At 43.4% G+C, this 24,987-nt stretch overlaps 1 protein-coding gene across 1 annotated transcript in view; it reads right to left on the bottom strand.

The window, feature by feature from the left end:
• Nucleotides 1-2,987: 2,987 nt before the first annotated feature.
• Nucleotides 2,988-24,987, bottom strand: part of si:dkeyp-14d3.1 (transmembrane protein 132C) — a 169,706-nt gene continuing 147,706 nt past the window's right edge. The window contains exons 7-9 of the mRNA XM_088009034.1: nucleotides 15,838-16,111; nucleotides 6,750-6,941; nucleotides 2,988-4,830 (exon numbers count right to left, since the gene is read on the bottom strand). Coding sequence (XP_087865160.1) covers nucleotides 3,682-4,830; nucleotides 6,750-6,941; nucleotides 15,838-16,111 — 1,615 coding nt within the window. The 3' untranslated portion in view covers nucleotides 2,988-3,681. The remainder of the gene's footprint in view (nucleotides 4,831-6,749; nucleotides 6,942-15,837; nucleotides 16,112-24,987) is intronic.

The raw sequence follows: 24,987 nt of genomic DNA, 5'->3' as shown, positions 1-24,987 counted from the left end.
AGGACAGGTGGTGAATATTCAATGTGCCTCCTGTGCAGCATCCTAGCAGGTGTGAGCACATCTAAAACCGGGGCCCAGGCGGGACGGCGGGTCGGACTGCTCAGTTCCTAACTGAAGAATCGGAGATCCCTGACAAATGGTCATATGATCACAGAAAGACCTGCAGAGATGCTTAAATTGCAACCCCCCCGTCACACGGTCCATAAATCATGCCCCTGGTGCTGACTGTTGAAATCCTTCCCATACCCACAAACTCCCAGCACACTGCACATGCTGCACATGGACAGCAGAAAAGAAGACATTCAGGTCTAAGGAGAAACAGTAACTTGTGCTACATAACGTCTAGGAAATTTTTCTAAACAACTTTCTATCTTTTCAAATGAACGCCAAACCAGTTCTTTCTTTGCATTTCTTGGCCCCTGGACTCATACAGAACTGTGATATTAAAGATAATGGATGTAGTGGCTTGGAGAGGAACCCAAAGGGTCAATTAATAATGCATCACACTCATTATGCTTGACAAAAACAACGGTTACCAAACTGTTTTGAACGTGATCAATGCCTCCGTGGTACGATTGGGATGAGTGTGTCGGTACATTGTCTGGCTCCTCGGTGCTGACCGGAGAAGCCCGGTTGCTGCACACACTCACCTGCATGGCTCGGTCGCCTTGGTATTGGAAGGGAGGCTGAAAGCAGACTAAGACTTTTTTTAATGCTTTACTTGTGAGCTTGCATATCAGATGAAACTTGGCACATCAGTATGTCACAGCGCTGCCCGGTGAGGAGAAACACGCACACGTCCAAATTGTGCAGGTAGGCAGGATTCTGATGACTTTGAAGGATGGAGAATAATTCAGGCTGCAGTTGAAATGGTAGATTATTGTGGAAGAGTAACTCTGGCGTTGTGTTTAGCGTTGACAAAAAAGGACAACAAGGAAGAAATGGGGGGAAATTTATAGTTGATTCATTTAAAATCTAACTTTAAAACACTGCTAGTGCCTCATGTGAAATGACCCTGAGCTTCAGCGTGATCGGATCAGAGGTTGCTGAAAAATGCCTCGCGTGTTTGATTCCTTCTGGCTTAGAGGAGAGAGAGTTTAAATTATTGAAAATGTCCAGCTTCAGATTGCACGTTATTATATAAAGATCAACTGCAGCCCTGTTTGCTGCCGAGAAACTGAATAAAACACTGATGCTGTTTCCTCCTTTCCTCTGTGGCTGAAACCCACAGTAGGGGTGCAGGAACCTCCTGTATTTACAGGGAAATTCCACAGACTGTAAAGTAGCATCCTTCTGCATATGTGACACAGTGGCAATAACATCATGACAGGATGTTAAATGGCAGGGGAAAAAAACCCCAGAATTGAGAGTGAAGCAGTTTTAAGTTCCTATTTTCACTGAAACGGGGTTTTTCAGATTTGCCACAATCCACAGCTGTTCAATCAATGAGATCCTGGAGGCTACAGACCAAAGGTCCTAATATCCACATACAATATTTAACGTTTTCTTGTTCTCATTTTCTCTCATGTTATGAATATTCCTCTATTTGACCATTTAGAATTTCCACACAGACTAAGACTAAGAAATAAATCAAATGAGGTTAGCCTTAGCTAATAAAAATTGCATCCAAGAAGTACACTCATGTATTTCAGCCTCTCTTCTTTAAAGTAATATTGTACATTTTGTGGATTAACAATAAAGCCCAATGTGCAGCAGCACATTAAATGAATTTCCTTCCTGCCTAATGGAAAATAAACAAGCCCCATACCCTACTGGGAAGATAATAACATTTCCTGAAAAACACACAATTTATCAGTTGAACGGCTTTGTTTAGGAGGTTTTTAAATGATCATTGCTATTTGTGCAATTAGCAGAATGATCAAAGGAAAACATTACCACACCTTGAAATTATTCTCTGAGTTTTGTATGAACAATAAAGCGGAACAGAAATGTTAACAGCTAGATCCATTTATTTTGGTTTTTTTCTTTTTTTTTCTTTAATTGTTTTTTCAGGGAGAAGTTCTCAGTTAACTCACTCATCGGAGGGTTAGTCATTAAACAAACTCAGAGATTGCAATGCTACAAAGCTAATGTTGCCGTTCAGAACTTCCTTAGCTTTCCAAACCTGAACACCATCTCAGTTCTACAAATCTGGTTCAAGATCTAAAATATTTAAGAGTGGCCAAATTTGAACCTGGATAATTCAAGACTGTAAAGATTTTGTTTCAAATACTGAGATTTATAAAAACTGTGATTTGTTTGTTAACACACATAAATAAAGCATTCCTCAGTGTTTTACCAATCCTAGACAAAAAAAATTGAAAAAAATTACACTCGAACTGAATTATATTCAATTTATCATGAAACTTTTAAAAGATAGTTTGTAGTCTTAGAAAAACTTGCTAGTTAAAATGTTACTTCTTCTTGTACTTAATGTAATACATCATCTCGTCACAGCCGCTGAAAGTTGCTTTTGTCATAATTTTCAGAAACAAAACATTGATAGTTTCTCAAACTGATTGCAAAGAGTTTGGGTCATTTTAGATTAATCTGCTCGCTCTTGACTGTCAGATAAGAACTTTTCCTACTTTCTCCAGTCTGCCTGCCTGTTGCAGATAGCATGCTATTTGCTCACAAGTACTCTACACATGACCTCATTATCAAAGAAGAAGAAGAAAACATCCCTGTTGCTGGCATTTTCCAGTCCTGGCAAGTTCAGAAACTAAAAATCTGTGTGGGCTACGTGTGAAATATCACATTATCACATTGTCAAGCCTCCTATGCTAAAAGCTTCTCCACACGCTTGGCTGTCATGGCTGCAGACGGTTCATGTGTGTTATAAATTAGATGAATTCAGAAACTTATTTCTTCGAATGGGAAGTTGCGAGAAGAGTTGTGCTCATTGTTTTTGATTATAGAAACATCAGATTAATAATAAATCTCAGCTGGGCTTATGAATGGACAAAAAAAAGAGAGAAAAGAGCGGATTCACAGTCTGGACATTATTGTGTATTCCTTAATTGTTATGAAAATACAATATACAGAGCAACAATACAATGATTTGGAGAATGTTCGGTTTGTACATAACAGGTTTTCTGCCTTGCTAAAGAAGGATAAGAAAGAATTGGAAATTTGTGCCTTTTTTTTTTCTTGGTACCAACAACATGCAGAAGGTCATCTTGGCCCGTTTTCATCCAGAACTCTTCCATCGAACGGGGGGGGGAGGGGGGAGGGGTTGTGTGTTTTATGAAATGAGTATCCAAAGCGATACAAAACCTCCAAAATGATTTGATGTGCACACACGTTCCGAACGTCTATCCAGCTGTTGTAGAGAGTTTGTTTAAAAATCGTTTAATAGCCACTTGAATGTCAGCATCCGTCCTGGGTTCCTGGATTCTAATCCCTGTATTAACAAAACAACAATAAAAAGATCATCATCTAATGAACTAAAAGGAAAAGGATCCACCTGATTGCCTTGTTTGTGTGTGTATGTTTTGTTTTGTTTTTTTAATGAGTGGATTCACGGCCGTCCTCTTAAATCTGAAGATCCTTTGGCAGTTTGAGGTGATTCTGTGTCCAAACGTCCTCCTCCTCCTTCTCTTTCCCCAGACACGGATCTGTTGAGACCCACTCTCCTCTGAAAGGCAAAAGGGTGAGTTTGTAGCAAGTGTACGCTGTACATTACGCCACCTCTTTTAAAGCACTGTCGTTTAACCTTTCCATGTAGTTGCGCAACTCCTTGGAGTCTCCCAGCTGCACGTCCTGGCACACCCACTTAATGTCCTGGCTGTGGCTTCCCGTGAGCGTGCTGACAGCCGGGTGGCTATTGTCCGAAGAAAGAGTGGTGAACGTGGTGAACTTCACTCTTTTCCTCTTGGTGGTGGGAGAGTCTCCTTTGACGTCCTTCGCCGTGTCCGCGGCGCGGTGCACCTGTCCCTGCACGTTCTTCTGCACGGAGCCGCCGTTCAGCAGGTGGCTGCCCTCCTCCAGGCCACTGCTGGAGTCTATCATGGAGGTCTGCTCCTCCTGCTGCGGCGACAGGCTGATCTGACTCTCCAGCAGCTCCGCCTCGTTCCCCAGCCACACCCAGTCGTGGGCGTGGTTCAGGTTCTCCTGGCCCTCGATGGAGAGCTCCTTGTGGCGGTATTTAAGGGTGTAGGAAATGCAGTTGATGAGAAAGACCAGTATGGCGAGGCAGAAGACGCCGAGCAAGGCGTACATGCCAATCTCCAGGTCGGTGAGTCCGCGACCGCCGTGCATGAGGTCGTCGTCGGTGTTGCGGCCGTGAGGCAGATCCACCTGGGCGGGGAAGTCTGCAAAGTCAATCGGCATGTTTCGGCCTCTGTCGTCTGAGAGCTTAGGCCTGCGAATGATAGCACTCCTGGTCGTGGTCGTTCTCCTCGACCCCGCGTCTTCTATGTCGGAGACGGAGCTGCCATAGTAGTGGGTGTCCAGGCCGGTCCTGTCCTGTGATGAGAGCCTGCCTCTGTTCTCCACGTCGTCTCCGTCCGGGCCGTAGTCGTTGCTGCCTCCCCTCGAGCCTTCGCCGGGACCAAACGCCACCCTGACGTTACAGTTCCCCGCGGCCAGGACGCTGCGGCGCTTGAACTTCTGGCAAGCTTCATTGACAGTCATTTCCACCCTGATGAACAAGCCCTGACCCTCCGCCTCCGTCACGATGATGGGCCACTTCCACGAGGGGTCCTGCTGCACCGTCACCACCCTCTCGTTCAGAGACATGGCCGTCAGCACGAAGAAGTCTGTGTTGTAGAGATCCAGCGGAGCCAGAGAGCCGTCACTGAACTGGAGCCAGGCGCTGATCAAGGCCTCCTGGGGAAGGAAAAGACAGAGGAAATAAAACTTATAGAAACAATAATCATAATAACTTAACCGGGGTTTTCTCATTGAAATCACAATATCTCTTGTACAAGAGAGAGCTGGCCAAGAACGGCAGCATACCAAAAATAAAAAGACATAGTTACAAAAATCTTAAACATACAATATAATATGTGCAAATACATTCAAAACTATTTCATTTCTACAACGTGAATGCAATAGGACCTATATCTGTCTGAGGAATGCCCTTCTGGTGTCAAGACATTATTTTACATGAATTGTAAAACTTGTTTCCAACTTTATATTGTGGGAAAAGACTGGAGCAGATCATGTGAGCTATCTCTGAAGGTTAAAACTGTTAGGTGAGTGACAGAGTGAGAGAGAAGAAACGAGGGGAAGATGAAAGGAAGAAAAAAGAGAAAGAGAGAGACAGAGGGAAGTATTTATGCGACCTTTATTTAATCAGATGACCGAGAAGTCATTTACGCCAACCAACTCATCAGAAACTGTAATTTGCATCCATTTCAATGGTAGCAGACAAGCAGATGGACGGATGGATAACAAACGAATGGATAGATGGAATTTATGGCTTGAATGAAATCTAATATAAAGCTCGCAAACTCCGTGGCAACTCTCTCGAAAGTTAAAAAGGGAAACAGATTAAGGGGAAAGAAAAAGTAGATCAAAGGGCGACATCAAACATTGCTCGTGCCAATAAGGATTTGCCATATATTTGCTCTTAAAGCCGCCTTGTGCTGAAGCCTAACAACTGGCCGTTTAATGTTGCCGAAGGACAAAAGAGGAACAAGTAGCTCCCCACTGTGGTCTGCAAATGTTTCCTAATTACTGCCACCAGACGAGCAACGCTGCAGCGCCGCCTGCTTATCTTCACACTGCGCGTGAGGAGATGTAGAGATAAGCGCCTGTTCCCTCCCCGCCTCTTCTGCTAGGGAAAGAGAGGTTAAGGAAAGTAGCAAAGCACAGAGAACTCACGAGAGGGCTTGGTAAATCAAAGAAGCTACAATTCAAGTTGCCTTACCAAATTAGCAAGACGGAAAGTTTGATAGAACAGCCGCATTTTGAATACAAGTCATATTTTGGTGCCGTGGCTGTGATTTCACACTCGCATGCTCTGAGATTAAGTTTCCACTTTTAGCTGCTGCCCAAGAAGAAGAAGAAGAAGGAAAAAAAAAAACATGTCTGTCACACTCCGGCTCTCAAACCTCGAGTTTAAGACCGCCGGGAGGGGGGAGAGCGCGGAACGAACAAACAAACAGACGTGTGTACTTGAGCACAGGAAGGCTCACAATTTGTTCATCCTCATCTGTCTGGAGGAATATGCCTTTTCCTTTCAAAACAACAGGTTTTTTTTTTTACTGAAATGTTTGAGAAAACTTGCAATTTTATGCACGGAAACATAAACACTACTGTGTGAAATTAACACCATTCTCTGTGGTAATCAGACCTGCCTAAATGCTGCGCAATTACATGTATTTGGTTTTAATGTCATACATTACAATCAGCATTGGACGAAGCTAGACGCCGTAGCGGCTAGCGTGGCAATAAGAGAGAAGACGAGGTAATTACAGCTCCGTTTCCACTTTTCAAAACAGATAATGATTATTCCCATTAACATATAACCCCACATGTTTTATCTTCCAAAATTATCTAAATGATCCAGAAGTGTTTTTGTTTGCCTAAAAAAAAAAAAAAAATATTGGTAGACAGATACAAAACAGCGCGTTTAATATCCTGTTGCCGTAAGTGCCATAAACACAGCAAAATTAATTATACTTTACAAGATGTTTAATTGGAAAATTCTGAAATTAATCACAGATTATCATCTAAATTGTATTTTATGACTTCCTTTAATAAATCCACAGATTGCTCTGATAAACATAATCTGTTCCGACCTGTTTGGGGTTCTGCAGAACTTCCTGTGTGCTGGTCGTAGCCAGGATGGCCCTGTTACTTCCTGGACTCAACTGCAGGCCCATCGACAGTCCCGTCACCAGCTGGACCCCCAGTTCTGCGATGGTCACTTTGTCGTCCACCACCGTGACAGTTTTCTCCGCCAGGATTGAGTCGGACAGTGGGGACAAGACCTGGAGGCAAAATCAAAGTGTGACAGAGGAAAAACAGATAATTTCAAAAGATGGTAAAAATATATATATATATTTATATATAAGATAAAACTGGACTTCTTTTGTTTGGAGAAGTCCAATGGATTCTTCATTACTTGAGCTGCTTCAATATGTTCAGCATGGTTCAACTATAGATCAATTTGGCTAACTTGGAGGAAGTCATAGATCATTTCAATTTTGTTTCCTGATGGTCAGTTGATCATTATTTAAAAAAACTGATTTCCCCAAGTTTTTGGGCTACGGAGCAAGTATTTGGATGAGATGTCTTCATGAAGAACAGAACATGTCGAGACCTTCTCAGCAGCTGCTCCCTCATAGCTGGCCGATCTTTTAACTTATTCTTATTTCCATTAACATCCCCCTACCCTGGAGAAAAAAAGCCCATATAGCCTCCGCATCATAATGCTCGGAGCACCAAACAAACATGCTTTTCATGGAACAGGAGAGCCAAATGCACCTACTCACGTAACGTTTTCAAGAAACGATTGACTGGCCCGTAAAAGTGGATCGTCAACAACAAAGGATGCACTTCCAGCACTTTAATTCCTTTTTTTCCCCCCCTCTGCATCTCTCCTCTAAACACCAAGTCTTCCCCGAGAGACGTAAACAGTACGACGAACAAGGCACGACGCAGAAAGAGAGCAACTCATTTGAAAAGCTGATCATGGGAAAATCTCGGCAGATATTCACCGTCGCCTATGTTGCTTGATTGACAGGCTGTGAAGATGTTGCAAGAAAATGGATCGCTCTGAGTTGCATGTGGTTTAGAAAAATGTTTCTTTCTTCCATAGGTTAATCTTGCATAAAAAGTGTCAAACTTAATGCAAAGCAGTTCTCAAAAGTGCAGTTTTGTTTTTCCACCCAAAGAGATCAGTCTACTGCTGTCTGACAAAACTTCCTTCTCCTTAAACAACAATGAGAGAGATTTCAGTTCTTTCGTAAGAACGAAAGCTGAACCCTGAGCTGTGACTGTCGTCCTGTGCGTGCATATGCGCGCCACTGTCTCCTCGTGTATCAGGTGACATGCGGACTGTCGAAGGTAATCGCAGCTGTCAGACCTTTGCGTTCATCACGCTCTCAGGTCCGTGCTTTTTTTCTGAGTCTGCGAGAGAGTTTGTGGAGGTGAACACATGTCTGCCCTCCACAACGCCAAGAAGATTCTGCTTTTTTTTTATTTATTTTTTTGCTGATGTCATTAGGAGGTTGAGATTCACTCAGTCAGTGTGAAGAGCTGACAGGCCCATAAAGGCCAACTCACGGCCGAGCACCTGTCCACTCTGGACAAGAAGAACGCACCGATCAAATACCAGCAATGGTCTTCCCGACTTGTATTGCCTTTGCAATAAACAATGTGTTCCCGTTCCGTCAGTACATTACTCGTACGTTAATCTTTCTCTAGCACAAATACGCCCAAAGGTTTTTACACGATCATTTTTATTTCCTGGCTGAGTGAAAACTTAGAGCCTTACTGATTGTAGCTTGTGGTAAAAAAAAAAAAAAAGGATAAGAATCACAAGTGCTGGACCCTGTTGGATAAGGAGTGCATTACATGTTCAGCAGAGCATTACATGTTCAGCAGAGATAAGGTGTAAAAGTGTAAATATGTGGAAAAAACAAAGATTACATTGGAATGCTTAGTAAATTCACAGAAAGCCAAGAAGTTGAACAAAGGAGTCAGCCGTCTGGTTCTGATTACGGGAAAAGGAAGAAAAAACAAAACTCTTTTTTTTGACAACTATATTATATTCTTTTAATTCACGGTAACAGGAAGGAGTTTCTATTTTGTCCTCAAGTTCCTCGCAGCGGTATTCATACTCCTTGAACATTCAGTGTTTTTACTGGGACTCAGTGATACACCAAAAAAAAAGAAGAGTTTATTTGTGAAGAAGAGAGGAAAGGAAAGCTTGGCAGAAAGGTGTGGCATTCATTTGTGTTGTACAAAAGTAGTAGCTTCAGTACTCACCTCTTTGTAATTTTATCTCAATAAAAAAACAAGTTGTTCTTTAAAGGCATCACAGGTTTTTGAATGGTTTAATGACAGCCACTGCTGTGGGCTTTATGGGATTTCTATTGTTTCTATATGTGAAACGATGGAGCAGACAAAAGACTTGCAGCAGCAAAAAAGGCAGCCATGTATCTTTGTGATTCCACTTTACTACGATGTAGTATTTTGTGTTGGTTAATCACGTGAAATCTATCAAAATGGAGCTAATAGCGAAAATTCAAACTGGAAGACTCCATCCCCTCCGTTCGTCCATCGGCGTCATGCTCATCTCCGACCTCAGCGCTGGACCTCACCTGACGTGTCCAATCATCAATCAAGTTCAGCATAAAAGGATCCACACCCAAGTCATCGGCCGCTTCCCAGCTGCGTTCAATCCGTTCATCTGCTCGCCACAGCTCCTCAGCCAGCACGTCTCATCTTCTCCACAGCTTCGTGATTCTCCGTCCTTCTACCTCTCATCCTGCGTTGGCCTTTTCTTTTCCCCTCAGACGCTCCTCTGTTGCAAGAGATGTTTCTCCCGACCTCAGCCTCGATTATTTCAAGCAGGCTCACCCGCCTATCTCTCACCTATCTGGGGTTTCCCGTACTCCTCGTCCCACCTTCGAAAAACGTCATAATAAGCCCCGTCACCTCGTTACCTTTTAACTTTTGCCATGACGCACGACGCAATTGCTTCCCGCACAGTCAGTGAGTCCAGCTAGCTAACTGCGGAGCTCTACGTGGAGGAGACAGCCTGTTAAAATATGCCACGTAAAAGACGACAGAAACGAAGAGAGGATCCGACGGAAGCAGCAAGGCCGTCTTCCTTCGCCCGCCAAGGTCTCGCTGCACCGATCCACGTCACCTTTTTCTCCCAGCTCACCATCCATTCTCCCTCCATTTCTCCACCACCGCTCTCGCATCGTCTTCACACCGTTGCCACGCGATGGGTCAGACACGTCAACAGCTTCTCTCTCTTCCGCATGCCGCCATGGTCAGCACCTTTCCGGATTTCCCTCTCTACGCCCATCTCGGGCTGTCGGGGTAAGACGTAGCATTCTCATGTCTCATTCGCATTATTACGAACTGCATTTCAATTAGCCTATTCTCTCCCGAACTCGTAGGCCACTCAGGCTGCGCCCAATATTCTCGAGAGCTTTTAACTGCATGTTGAAGAATCGATTTGTCGTGTTTGGGGAGGCGCTTTAAAACGCCATTCGAGCTCTAAGATTCTTCACCGGGTTTACTCCCGTGCGACAGCTAAAGAGACCTGCTGCTGCTGTCTCAGCTCCGTGTGTGTTCGAATTATGGCAGCAACCAGCAATTCGCAGAGCTTTGCACAGTTTCCTCAATTAACCGACTGAGTCGAGCAAGCGTTGGAGGCAGGCAACGTTAAATAATAATGAAAGTTTATACAATGTAGCACCTTCAGCTCGTCGACTAGTGGCCTGTAGCCCGCTGATATGTTCTAAAGAGTGTAGGACCCTCGTTATTGAACGCTTTGGAAATGTCCTCGTATGGGTAGTTTTACTGCAGTGTACCTTCTGCCCCCATAAGCCAATGCCCTCATGTTAAACTCGTCTGGAGTCGGGGCAGCCTAGAGGGATTACTCATTCATATATCAGCACTCGTATGCGCACTCAGCTACTGAGAGCCATGCAGCCCATTGTCTCGGGTGTGTCGGCTACCGCATTTTTTATTTCAGCTCCATTATCAGCCAACTTGTCAACCGAAGACTATGCTGTCTTTGACTGTGTCATAATTCAAGTCATATTGCCAATTGTCTCTGCACGAGTACGTATTAATCATCCAGTAATTAGGAGTTTTGCCTCAGTTGTGAGGCATCACACGCTGTTCAGTTGCTGGCCACAGATCGTGAAGTTGACTTAAATCCCTCCATGACAATCTCGGTACAATCGTTCCAGACCTTATCAATTAAACAAGCCATGAATTCTCGCTTGCATCATCCATTTCAGCAGCTCAAGTCCTCAGCATTTTCTAACTCGTTTCACTGTCTAACCTGTTTCCGGAGAGTAATGTCAGCAAGCGATCCCGATCATCGCTCACTATAAGTTGTGTTTTAACTATAAGCCAATCCTCCACCATCTGTCTCATGTCTTCTATCGCCACCATTTAATTTAGCATACCTGCGTGTTGCATCTGGTCATTTTAACACCATTGCCGATAAGCTATCTCCCTGCCTGTGCTGTGTCCAGTCCTGCTATTAGACAAGTCACCCATTTCAAGCTTAATCTCATCCTGCCTGTATATTTCCTCAGTTTTCATCCCCATTCTGAGTCTCGGCTTTTTCTTCATGCTCATCGTAGTTCCAAGCCCTGCATGCATGCAACCTTGAGGGGAGAGAAAAAAAAAAAAAAAAAAAAAAAAAAAAGTCTATGTTCGACTACGTTCACCAGTCTCGAGGTACTCTCTTGGCCTTACGCTAACATCCAGTGCCAGACGAGCACTGCGCAATTCTCTGGTGGTGGTTGGTCAACCTCATGCAAGTGAATGTTATCCTGTCAATATTTCGCATATCTTTCCCCTCTGTCCTTTACACCCTTAATTTAAGGTTTCTTTCCAGTCTGTAACACCCAGCTGGCCTTCACCCTCCTGACTAGCTCTGTGCCTTCTCAGTCACTCCCTCAAGCTGACCCGTACCCCCAGGCTGGCTCCGCGCCGCCTCAGCTGGCCCATGTCCCAGCTGTTCCTTCTGTCTATCCAGCGAGGCGCCTCTCCAGCCCGCACCTGTCATTCAGCCTTTCTCCAGGCTATTCTGCTGCCCCATACCCCCCAGGCCGGCTCCGCGCCGCCTCAGCTGGCCCATGTCCCAGCTGTTCCCTCTGTCTATCCAGCGAGGCGCCTCTCCAGCCCGCACCTGTCATTCAGCCTTTCTCCAGGCTATTCTGCTGTCCCGTACCCCCCAGGCTGGCTCCGCGCCGCCTCAGCTGGCCCATGTCCCAGCTGTTCCCTCTGTCTATCCAGCGAGGCGCCTCTCCAGCCTGCACCTGTCATTCAGCCTTTCTCCAGGCTATTCTGCTGTCCCGTACCCCCCAGCCCGGCCCCGCCCCGCCTCAGCTGGCCCATGTCCCAGCTGTTCCCTCTGTCTATCCAGCGAGGCGCCTCTCCAGCCCGCACCTGTCGTTCAGCCTTTCTCCAGGCTATTCTGCTGTCCCGTACCCCCCAGGCCGGCTCCGCGCCGCCTCAGCTGGCCCATGTCCCAGCTGTTCCCTCTGTCTGTCCAGCGAGGCGCCTCTCCAGCCCGCACCTGTCGTTCAGCCTTTCTTCAGGCTATTCTGCATCCCCACAAGCTGACCCGTACCCTCCAGCCCGGCTCCGCGCCGCCCCGTATCCCCATGGCTGGCCCCCATTCACCTGCCCGGCTCCGCTCCATCCCAGTAGCCCCCAAGCTGTTCATGCTCACCTGCCTGGCCCCGCCATCACATTAACCACCAAGCTGTCCTGCTTCCTCCTGCCTGGTCTCACTCTCGCAGAGTATTCCTCCGCTGACTCTGTCTCCAGCCTGGCATCATGTTATGGTTTATCACTGCTGGCCTTCTTCCACCAAGTTCCTCGTGGCATCTGTCACCTCATATCTGTTCCTTCCATCAGTGCCTCACCTTTTCTCGTGATCAACATCCCTATTGGCTGACCACTTGTATGCTGTGCCTTTTCTTTCCTCTCAGCATTCTCCTCCTCCTGTCCCCCAAATCAACTCACAGGTTCAGAGTCCCACTATGGACTCTTTGCACCTCAGTTTCCGCGTTCCGGGCGGAGCGGCTCGATTGTTTCCGATCCATTACAATTATCATTTGCACTAGGTGCTTGCAGTGCTTGGCCAAGGTTGTACATCGATCCGAAGCCCCAACAAGTCAGCTGGAGAAATGTTTAAGATGCACGCCTAGTTATACATTCACTGACACGACAGTGAGTTTTACTTAAACTTTGTGGCTAACATTAACTTTAGCTTATGCTAGTAGGCAATATTCTCTGCCATTGTTCTTGTAAAAATGTGCTAATTAAGTATCTAAACATTCTAACGGACATGTATTTATTCTATTTTCAAGTCGTTAGTGTCAGAGATTAACGGGGGAGGTTACGGTTCGGGCTTTAGCTTCCGAAGCCTGACGAAGCTCAACAAGCCTCATAGCTTAACAGTAGCCCAGCTCTGGTGTCAGAGATCTGCTTCAGCTGACCGTTCAGGTTCAAAGTTGCTGCTTTAGAGAAATGTAACCATGTTGCTTCATGTCTGTGTTATTTCGCTTTATTACCTTTGCATGTTTCTTATGAAGAGCTCAGATAAGACGGTGTTTACAGCAGTATGTACAGGTGGATTAGTTGCCCTTTCCCTCCTCTCACCTTAGGGCCTCGGCCCCGGCCTCAGCCCCTTTTGGGGGGGAGAGCATCCCTAATCAGAGTCGGGGGCGTTCACCCGAGATCACAGTTCAAATATTCCGCCGGGGCTCGAGTGCCAAAGAACTGTCATTCATTTCCTAAGAACCGTTATTAATTTTGTCTTTAAATCTTCAATCATTCATTTCTACGTCCGAGTTTTTCGGCATGTCCCAGCATGGCCTGCCCTACGGCTGGCCCATGTCCTAGCCTTCCTCTCATTGTTGGCCCATGTCTCAGTTGTTCTTCGCTCATATTTTCAGCAGGGCTCCCATATAGCAGGCACCTATCCTCCAGCCTGTCTCCAGATGATCGTGTCCCCCGAAACTGATCCCATCTCCTGCCTGGCTCCGCGCCTTCAACTATCCTTCACTTTCTTGCCTGGTATTTTTCAGCCTTTCTCTTAGAATGCCTTCATTCTTTGAATGGGCTTCATGATATCATGAAAACCCCTCTAGCAATCAAATTTGATTCCTCCTACCAGCTTCTCACCTTTGTTAAGAAAATAAATTTAAAATAAGCTAATTTTAAAACTGAGCATGTCTTGACTCAAATGGCCTAAATTGTGGTTTTAAATCAGTGACTTATTCTGGCCTGTTGACCTTTGTTTTGCCTGTGGCTGCAGCGGATGGTTTGCTAGGATCGTTTGAACTGCCTTTTGTCTGTGTGGAGAGCAGTACAGGGGAGGTTCCGGCTTTTCGCGCCCATTTGTGAAAGGCCGTAAACTGCAGGGGTTTTAGGCTTCAGATAAGGGGCCAGAGATGGCTCCTGGATTGGATGAGCAAAGATACGCCTTATTTGAATAAATTAAAGGAGATAAAACTTTCTACACAGAAGTAACACATTAGATTTGCTCTGGCAACTCTCCAAAGATGTCTTTGCTTTTCTTCTTCTTTCCATTTATGTCAGGTAAATGAATGTATGTCTCCGTTGTTCGGTAGTTTCTGTGCATTGTCTTATATTGGATTAAACTCTGTAATTCTGTGACGTCAACACGCATTGTTTTCCTTGTGGCTACACATGGCCCGCCGAGAGGACCTGGGATCCAGAGGAAGAGGGAGCCAAACTTTTTCCAAAAGTTATCCAATTTAGATATTTTCTTCCTTAACACCTTCTAGACTTCTGCACTCGTTTGGCGACTACCAGTACTGTGATGTTTCTCTCCGCACCCTCAAGGCAGCTCACAAGTTTTAGGTCCCCCTTTTCTTCGGGCCTCGGCCCCGGCCTCAGCCCCTTTTTGGGGGGAGAGCATCCCTAATCGGTTATCGGGATGTTCATCGAGTTCACATCAAATCTCGGCTCAGATCAGCTGCCGGGGCCCGAGCGCCAAAGAACTGTTATTCATTGCTGTCATTAAATCTTTTAATTGTTCCTTTTTCTTCGTCTGAGTCTTTCCAGATTGAAATGGAGCTAATAGCGAAAATTCAAACTGGAAGACTCCATCCCCTCCGTTCGTCCATCGGCGTCATGCTCATCTCCGACCTCAGCGCTGGACCTCACCTGACGTGTCCAATCATCAATCAAGTTCAGCATAAAAGGATCCACACCCAAGTCATCGGCCGCTTCCCAGCTGCGTTCAACCCACCACCTCCCCTTCTCCACCCTCATCCTTTGGCTCCAGGATGGCACTCTTTCCAGACCTCCACCACCAGTGTCGGGCCCCGGGGGAGAGCATCCCTAATCGGTTATCGGGATGTTCATCGAGTTCACATCAAATCTCGGCTCAGATCAGCTGCCGGGGCCCGAGCGCCAAAGAACTGTTATTCATTGCTGTCATTAAATCTTTTAATTGTTCCTTTTTCTTCGTCTGAGTCTTTCCAGATTGAAATGGAGCTAATAGCGAAAATTCAAACTGGAAGACTCCATCCCCTCCGTTCGTCCATCGGCGTCATGCTCATCTCCGACCTCAGCGCTGGACCTCACCTGACGTGTCCAATCATCAATCAAGTTCAGCATAAAAGGATCCACACCCAAGTCATCGGCCGCTTCCCAGCTGCGTTCAACCCACCACCTCCCCTTCTCCACCCTCATCCTTTGGCTCCAGGATGGCACTCTTTCCAGACCTCCACCACCAGTGTCGGGCCCCGGGGGAGAGCATCCCTAATCGGTTATCGGGATGTTCATCGAGTTCACATCAAATCTCGGCTCAGATCAGCTGCCGGGGCCCGAGCGCCAAAGAACTGTTATTCATTGCTGTCATTAAATCTTTTAATTGTTCCTTTTTCTTCGTCTGAGTCTTTCCAGATTGAAATACAATGAAAAAAAGGAAGGTGGTAACCTGACGAAATGTGAACGTTCAAGAGGGGTAAATACCTTTTCAAGGCTCTGTATTTATGCTTATTTTGCCAACAAAAATAAAACAATTTTGGTGAATAAAGTTGTCCCGCAAACTGACCCAAAATATTCATGCAAATTAGAGTTTTTTTCTGTTACAACGCATTTTTGTTTTTTTTTGTTATGGTAGATCTCGTGATATATTACCTGGATAGTGGTCATTCCTGGGTCTTGTCCAGCCAGGATCCTTCTGTCAAGTAGCTTTGCTATATGGGGGTCTTCTACCTTCAGGAAGTCCCCTACCAGCTCAGTGATGTCCACCTGCCAGTCGGAGCCCAGCATGAAGGCGGTCTGACCTCGCGCCTCGCTTGGCTCGGCAACAAAGTGGGTCAGGACTTTGACCATAGCGTGTTGGTACTGCAGAGTGCAGCCCCGTCCCCGCCTGTCCTCGTCGTCCTCGTCCTCGATGTCCCATGCGGCTCTGACAAGAAGATAAAGTAAAAAAATTACTGCTGTAGCAACATGAACACGTGGGTTAGGACTCGCTTCGCAGCCCCAGAGACGGTGACACCGTCCACATCTCACCGCAACGCATCAAAACCAACAACCTGACCAGTAATGAATTGGTTGGACTCCATGAACAGGTTGACAATCAAAGTAGACCAGGGACTTCTGGCAGAACTTCAACTACATCCACGACGCACTTTAAAAGAAAAAAAAAAAAGATCTGAAGAACCCACAACCTCCAGAAACACTTTTTTTTTCTTCACTGCCAAAGCAGTTCTTTTCACTTCAAAGGTTGCTGAAGTTCTGAGCTGTAAAAGTAATTCAGCGCAGAGGGTGAGCCCCAACTTCTTTAAACCGACTAGACTCTCAATGTCACCGTTACAGTCGGGGCTTCAGAGGGAAACCTGGAGGTTTAATGGCAGCCATATGAGAGAAAGTGCACGAACGGTGCCACATGTTCGCTTTCACCGCCAGTTCAGCTTCCGTTTCGATTATTATTTAGTCATAGATCCGCTCCAACATTGAGGCCAACAAACTTTTAATATTACACTCGGCAACTCTTTGTATTTATTTTCAAAATGGAACTATTTTAAGTTGTTGAAAGCACGAACATATGTAAAGAAACTGCAAGATGACAAGATCGTGTCTGTAGACCAATAATAAATCAGAATGCACTTGTTATTACCTACTAGTGCTTATATTTACATATTCATTAGTATGTGTGAATTTTATGAATTCTGTTGTCCGAGCTATAACTTTGGAGTCCATTTGCACTACTAAAGTGCCTTGAAATTGCCCCTGAGGGACAAATATAGTTCTTTGAGTTGAATTGCGTTGAACTGAATACAATTCAATTTGCAACTTGGCGCTGTTGACCTCAGATTGGGGCCAAACCAGAGTCCAGGCTGGTGTCTGGTTTGGCCCCTCTGGAGAGATCTGAAAATAGCTGCACAGACATCTGAGTCCAACCAACCCGACAGAACTGGACATGTAGAGTAAAAACACTTTTTTTTTCTTTTTTTTTTTTTTTACAGTTTATAAATGAATATTTCAAAAATGCATTTGCTTGACAGGGCATTCAGCCGGAGGAAATGATGTCCATACAAGAAAAAAAATAAATTAAAAAAAAAGGTAAAAATCTGTAAATGCTTATATGAACCATGAATTGCTGAAGTCGAAACAAATGGCTGGTAAATTGAAGAAAGAGAGCAATAAAAGTTGTCAGATTAAGCTGATTTGATAAGACATTATTAAGGTGCTCCTAATTGGCAGCTTGCATGGACTGAGTTTCACATGAGGCTCACAGCCCAGAAACTGGATGTGCACAAATATTAATCAGAGGAAATTTTACAATTTTAGTAATTTTGTAATTGCTACCATGCAATTTTAGTATTGCAAGTTAAACTTATGTCAGTGCTACAAACCATCTGATCTAATTTATTTACTTTTTACGGGGAGACGTTCACATAGAAGTGATAACCAGTAGAACTTTATTAAAGTCATTTAATAAAGTGACTTTCTAGCCTCCATGATTTAAACAAGAAGCAACACCATTGAGCGAACTATAACCATGCATTAATCACTCTGCTGGGTTTGATTCATCATTCTTTGAGTAATATTACATTTTGAGAAGTTACATTATTGTTTTCTTGTCCATAGTTTTCAGTCAACATGTCATATAAACTAAACTTTATTGCTTTTTGATAACCTTGTAATTTGTGGAGGCAAACATATATATTTTTTCTCCTTTTGGTGATTGGCAATGTTGTGTTTCTTTTCTGCTAATTGACTGAATGTTGCGTTAGATCTGAGGATTAGAGGAAGTGATTATAAGCATGCTAGGAATCATTAAATCAAACAATAATTAGTTCATGTGTAAGTAACATGCTGCAAAAAAACCCTGAGGATCCTCTGGATGCAAATATATCTCTTTTGAAAAACTAATTTATCTTTTTGAAATTTGTATATGGAAACAACTTGCCCAGTTAAAAATAATAAAGTTTAAACAATGTTAAAATAAAGTGACAATACTTCCATATTTCAGCAAGAAGACGTTTCTTCATACGATAAAACGTACCGCCATAACCCAGTAAGAGATGCTGCAGTAAGTCAAAAAAGTATATTTTGGTCCTTGAAAAAGAATTAAAAGGTGGACTCTAATTTGTTTTATATTTACAACTTTTTATATTTTTTTGCACCTAAAAATGATAGATGAATTCAACCAATATAATACAGTCACTCAAGCTGCTACAGCCATTTTAAAGACCGGGGGGGAAAAAACAACAACAAAACAATTTCCTTGAATAAATTTTATGTGCCCATTTCAGCAGCCTCCCTTGCTTAACCGAGCTAAGTCCAACACACAGCGACTGGAGTGTGTCATAAAGAGCCGTTTAAAAAAAAAACGAGTCATGATGAAATGCCGCTGATCAAACTTGCAAGAGAGATGCTCCATCCTTTGAATGGCCATCGTTCTTCTTTCTCCGAGCCTCTCCGTCACCGTTTTGAAGCGCCCGCTTTGAATCCTAAATGTGCTTACACCTCCTTACTGCTTTACTTAATAGCCTCCCTGATTGCTCTGTTGCCTGCAAATCTAATTTTATTACTTTAGGCAACAAATCAGCCAACAGAGGCACAACTCGTTCGCACCGGGAAAATTGCCTTGAGTTTGACAAACTAGGTTTAAATGGTTGCAATATAATTAGATTTTTGCCCATAACTGCTTTTCTGTATATTGCTTCAACAAACACGTTTGTAAAAAAAAAAATCACAGAATGAAGCACTGTGAGGTGTTGAGAAAGCAGCTCCTAAATTGTTGATCAGGGAGAATAAATGCTGTTACAGCCATCCCCGTCTTCCACTGATGCACAGCTGGGCTGCTTGCAGACGAAAAAGAGCTACGTCGGCACAACTATTAATCATATATGTATACTGTGACTTGCGTTCACATTTTCTTCTAACCATCTGCATTGGTCCCTTTCTCATACACGCCAGCAGAGGTTGGGATCGCAATAACGGGGAGAAGAAAAGAAATTAATCTCTTAAAGTGTTTTTTTCTTGCGATTATCCGCTCTGCTTGTCTCTTTCTGTTGGAATCCCCTAGGAAATCTGACTGACTGCTAAGCCACGGGAATAAAGATGTTAGCTGCAAGCGCCACAGAAAAGCCAAGAGTACAGAGAGATTTGAAGTTAAGAGCTTAAAAGCTTTGCTGGCAGGACTGATTTCACATGCAAGCGAATGGCAGCCAATAACCGAAAAATAGATGCTGGAAATGGACGCCGTGGCACCAGGAAGAAGCCCTCTATATGTTCAGGATTCATGGCATCATCACAAGTGGTCTCCAACGCAGTCACAGCGGAAACGATTCAAATCTGCAGCATGTTGTTTAGGAAAGACTGTGACGAGAACCACCACACTGTGGCAATATTGTGATATTAAAACAAAATTAAATGTATTTTTCTTTTTTTTACTTTTTAGGCAGTTTTAAAAATTCTAAATGTTTTTTTTCTTCCATTGAGCACTGTAAGTTTAAATTTGCTGCAAATATTAGCTCCAAAAGTTCACCTCGGATTGAAAAGGTGCGAAAGCGTGATAAATCCACAGAAGTTTCATTCAGTCTAATTAACGTCAAATCATAAAATAAAAAAAATAAAAAACAGAAGAAACAAGGAAATAAGAAAAAAAAAGTCTAAAATAATGCAACCTTACAAAATATCTATGCCTTGATCTTTTAGAAACTCTTCTTGTCTTTACCTAATGCATAAATAACAGACTACGTTCCCGGTTGTGGAAGTTTCCTAATTATTGAAAACAGGTCGACGCGTTTCATTCAAGCTACTGAAGCATTCTGGTGAATGTGTTAATGTGTATAAATGAATAAATGACATCAAAACAATAAAATCCTTTTTTATAATTTCTGGCATTCTGTTATTTCCCCCCGCCCCTCACATATTTTGGCCATTCGTCTTTTTCAACGAACTCCAAATTATGTAAGGTGAGCATACTTTACCAAATAATTTATGATTTAGGAGTCAGTTTGGGCCAGTACAAAACATGAAAATCCAGCTTTATGTTTCCAGATAGTTTGTACAGACATGATAGAAACCAGGTCTGTGTGTCAGGAATGACACTTAATGCAACTTCCTAAACAAAACTTGATGATTTAGCCTTTTCTCAATAAATTAAATAACATTTTGAAAATTGTGCTTTGTATTACTCTTGTTGACTTTGTCTTGTGTTTTTATATTATTTGGTGATCTGCAACATTTAAATGTAATAAAAAAGCAAAAACAGAACAGAAAAATTCTGTTTGTGGCAAAAACTTGTTGCTTTTACAATATTTTGTGTCTTTTGACTGTTTTTAAGAAAAACACAGCTTCTTTTTAAAAGTGACCTACTGGCAACTGAACTGTCAGCACTGATATTATGGTGTAACATAATAACCACATTTTCATTTGCATACGCATTTTAATACAAACACAGATGAATATGTTTAACAGATGACCAACACTGTTGAATTTAGGAGCAGGTAAGCCAGCGGAGAAGTCCGTCTGTTTTTATCCACGGTATAAATCTGAGCCAATGTTTGTGCAACCGCCTTGAAAATCAAATATAAGGTTAATCTAATAAACAAATACCGCTCCGTGCCCGAAAACAACCTGCCTCTCAAAGCAATATTTTTTTCCACTTCATTTACTTCCAAGTCAACTCCTGACTTCAAAGGAGATGGTGCAAATTTATGTGTCGTGCCTGTTTTGGTCTTGTCCCGCGAAGTGTGTGTTGCTGCTGCCGCTTTTCCTGCATTTTGTCGTCTGCTACAGCAGCGAAGGTTGTTTGGACAGGAATAAGCAGTGTTAATGCATTTTATATATATATATATATATATATATATATATATATATATATATATATATATATAGTTATTTTTTTATCTTTATTGATTCCCAAGGAAGCGAGTTAAAAAACAAAAACATATTGGTCTTGTGATTGAGAAAGTTTGTTTTTTTCCCCCCCATGTTATGCATGTTAAATGTTCAATCAATCAATCAATCAATCAATCAATCAATCAATCAATCAATCAATCAATCAATCAATCAATCAATCAAATGTTATTTGTATAGCACCTTTCAGCATCAAGACATTTCAAAGTGCTTCACATCATAAAAACACAAAGTCATAGAACACACAGTCAAATCTTAATGTCACGATATGCGGCTGTAGGAGGTGAGGTAAACGCAGTGGACCCAGGCAGTAGAGAAAACGATGATGGTTTCAGTGACGAAATGACGAGAATACAAAGTCCAGGCAGCACAGGTGAGCAGAAGGCTAGGAGGTCAGAAACAGGTAGCAACTGGAACAAATGCAGAAACATGAGACACAAACAAATGGCTGGATAGACGAGGAACAAGAGATACAGGTGGGATTAAATACACAAAGGGTAATCAGGGGAAGGAGACACAGCTGGGATCAATCAAGGGGTAGAAGGGACAGAAAAAATAAAGACACAGAAAACTCAAATCCTCACAGTTATACCCATCCACTCATCTAGGGTTTGTATTGTGACTGTCATTTTCTTGTAACACTCTTTCTAGTTACAGTTAATAAAACGGTCATTAGACGTTTGTTTCTTTTTGATTTTTTTTTAATTTTATATATAGCAGAGTCGTTTCTTATATATCCAGAAATGGGGGAATCGTTTTTTTTATTTTATTGTAGAGCTTCCAATCCAGTCTGTTTAAAGATGTATGAAAGAGAATGTTTTAATCGCTAAAAAAAATGGGGGAAACTAATTCTGAATGAATATATCTGGAGCGGAGTGTTAAAGTAGTCATGCATGCCCCGGTACTCCGCCTACACTTAGTTCCTCTGTCTGTGCAGGCTTATCTTGTCGCTCTTTTGGCAGAGCTTAAGCAGTGAAGAGGTGAGCTGTGCAGGCAGAGTCAGTCAAAAACCGAGTCAGTAGTACCTCTGCAGCTATCCCACTAACAGACCAGATGCCTCTTTCCATTTTTTTCTCTCTTTTTTTTCTATTTCTCTGCTGCCTCCCTGCCCCAGCATGGCCACAATTTCCAAGCCCAACTGGTCAGAGAGCACTAAGCCACTTGTTATTGTCACTCATTGGCTTAGTTCCTCTTGGGCTTGCGGATGGCGGGCCAGTGCACATCCTCACCGACAGCCACCGAGGCACCATTCAAGGTCATGCCTGTTCTCCCCTGATAAACAAAGACGACTGCAGGACACTGGGAAGACAAAGCTCTCGGAAGCCGTCAACGATGCTGCCGGAGCCAAACGATGACAACCCGCCTCGGCTGTCCCCACCGCTGACGGAGGCATGCATGCCGACACGCAGCAGGAACAGCAACACACTCGACAAGCCACGAGATTAGCTGAACGCTGTACCTCTGTCACTCAAAATAAGAGGGGGCCACGGATAATTAGAGGAGACACAGTGGCGCGTGGGATGACTCCGAGTCCAACTTCGACGCATTTCCAGATGTAATTACTGCAGGTAGGGTGATGGCTGCTCCCGTCGGCTGACGGATTCCTGCAGCTGCAGAGTGGCAACACATGGCAGCGCTGGCAGAAGGCGCCGCTAGTGATGAGGCCTCAGGAGAGAGGGGCTGACCTCGAGACAGCTCTAATAATGTGCTGTCCTACTGACAACTAAGAGACGCAATGGCAGGCCACCATGAGCCAACAATAATGACAAACCGGACTGCACATGTCAGCCATTTTGTGATCAACTAAGAACTGGCAGGGGAACTGAAGTGAGGGAAAGAGAGCCAACACCGAAGAGTTGCTCGCCAACACGGTCGTCATTATCTCATTTTTCTCAATGACAGAACTGAAACAAATCAGTCGTAACAAAAGCCATTCATCAGGCTAGTGGTGCATCTCAAAGACCTCTGATTATAAGCTTTCAAGACTAACTGTCTTGTTCTTACCAAGCTTGAATCATCGCACAGCAGGAGACACAATTAATTTAATAGAACAGAAGAATGGACCTGTGACACATTTATGCAAGATATGGGTGTTAGTTAGTTAGTTAGTTAGTTAGTTAGTTAGTTAGTTAGTTAGTTAGTTAGGAAATTCATGTAACCCCTCAGGTTATCTTTTCTCCTACACACCTTTAACGTTTTCTTAAATACAATGCATTGTAAGCCTTTTCACCTTAAACAGTAATAGTCACCTTTTATTTAACATGGTTAATGTTTTACACTCACATATTAGAGGCTTTACCCACTGTAAAAGTCCTTAACATTATAGTACACGCAAGTATTTTCAGTTTGCTTAAAACACGCAGTATGTGTAGTTTGTTAATAACTGTTATTTACTACCGCCAGTAAATGCATCGTTTTACTTGTCTCTACCTTACTGGTCAGTCAAGCGCAAAATCAAGTTTAAGCAATTTGATTGGCTGTGATGGACTGGGGTGAGGACGGAGGTGTACGTGCCCGCTGCCACGTACTGGCAGCCGTTCATGGGCGAAGTTGGATCTTTACCGCTGTTGACTGTTATTTTTTAGCTAACCAGTTGGAGCTACGAACTTTTCCTGGACGTTTTGCCTGTTATTTGGAGCTACTACAGAACCGGACCACGGTCAATGTTTTGCTTGGATTTTGGAGCTGCAGACCCAAACCACGCTCGTATTAGACTAAGAATACTAAAAACATTGGAAAGTGTTATTGCAGTACAATGAGAATCACGCAGTAGTCTTCCCTTAGTCAAGGTGTTACACAACCTGACTGCGGTCGGCACAGAAGATCTCCTGAACCTGTTAGCCCCGCAGCGCAGTAAGACGGAGATATCAATGTAGCAGCTTCTCTTAATGAACTAACTTCAAACTTTTGTCATACAGATTCATTCAGTTCAATGTACTTTTAATGGGATGCTGGAGAAACTATCAGGTCCCAAAATGAGGTAAACACCTAATTTCAGAAATTGTTCATGTAATTATTATTAAGGCTGTAGGAGAACGGAATACGATCACGGAAGTGATTTAAAAAAGGGACCACAAAATATCTCCAGATGTGTTCTTGTTTTCAGTAGTTTGCGTTTATCTGGGCTGAAGGCTGGCACAGGATACCCAAAACAGACATGAAGCTAGAAAGGCCTTTAAAGCCTGGTTTGGTTTTTAATGTCGTGGTCTACTTTGGATCTTACAATAACAACAATTCAGCCAGTGGCAGCTTTGCACATCTATGGTTCATTTGCATTCTGGGTGTAGAAGAGGGAACGTCTCCTGCTGCGAATGCAGCTGGGAGGGAAGGCTGCAGCCACTGCAGCACCCATTACTTATAAAGAAGAATAAGAGTCTCCAAAAGTCTCCTACAACACCAGAAGCATGGGCTGCAATTTTTGTAAAAAAAACAAAAAAAAAAACAAAAAAAAAAACAGCTAAATGGATCTGGATAATGTAAGACAGTAAATTGCAGAGAAAGGGCTGCAGTCCAGTTTTCTCCAGCTGTAGAGCAACAAGGAGCTGCTCTCCCCCTTTCTGCTGCTCAGCTTCTACATATTTTTATTGCTTGCAAGAAATACAAATTTGTCCCCAACATATCTTTTAATTTAAATTTTTCTAGTGGCATAAAATTCACACCTGATGTCAGCAGTGGCCCAAGAAATCAGCACGCACAAATTAGTCCACACACGAAATTATGGGTAACTAAGTGGAACTGCAGAGTGAGCGAGTCTTGAACACATGCAAAATGTGTTAGAAAGGCAAGAAATCGGCTGAAATCTGCTCATATATAAAACATATTCCTGCTGCTATGTGAACATCAATACAAGCTGGTTTAATGTTATTAAAGTAATGCACTGAAAGAGATCCTAAAAAATTCTTACTGTTC

Source organism: Poecilia mexicana, unplaced genomic scaffold, assembly GCF_051168715.1.
Source record: "Poecilia mexicana isolate PSO_F unplaced genomic scaffold, ASM5116871v1 scaffold_9, whole genome shotgun sequence".
Taxonomy (NCBI): Eukaryota; Metazoa; Chordata; class Actinopteri; order Cyprinodontiformes; family Poeciliidae; genus Poecilia; species Poecilia mexicana.
The sequence above is the reverse complement of the archived record's forward strand: the minus strand, read 5'-3'. Positions and strand labels throughout refer to the sequence as shown.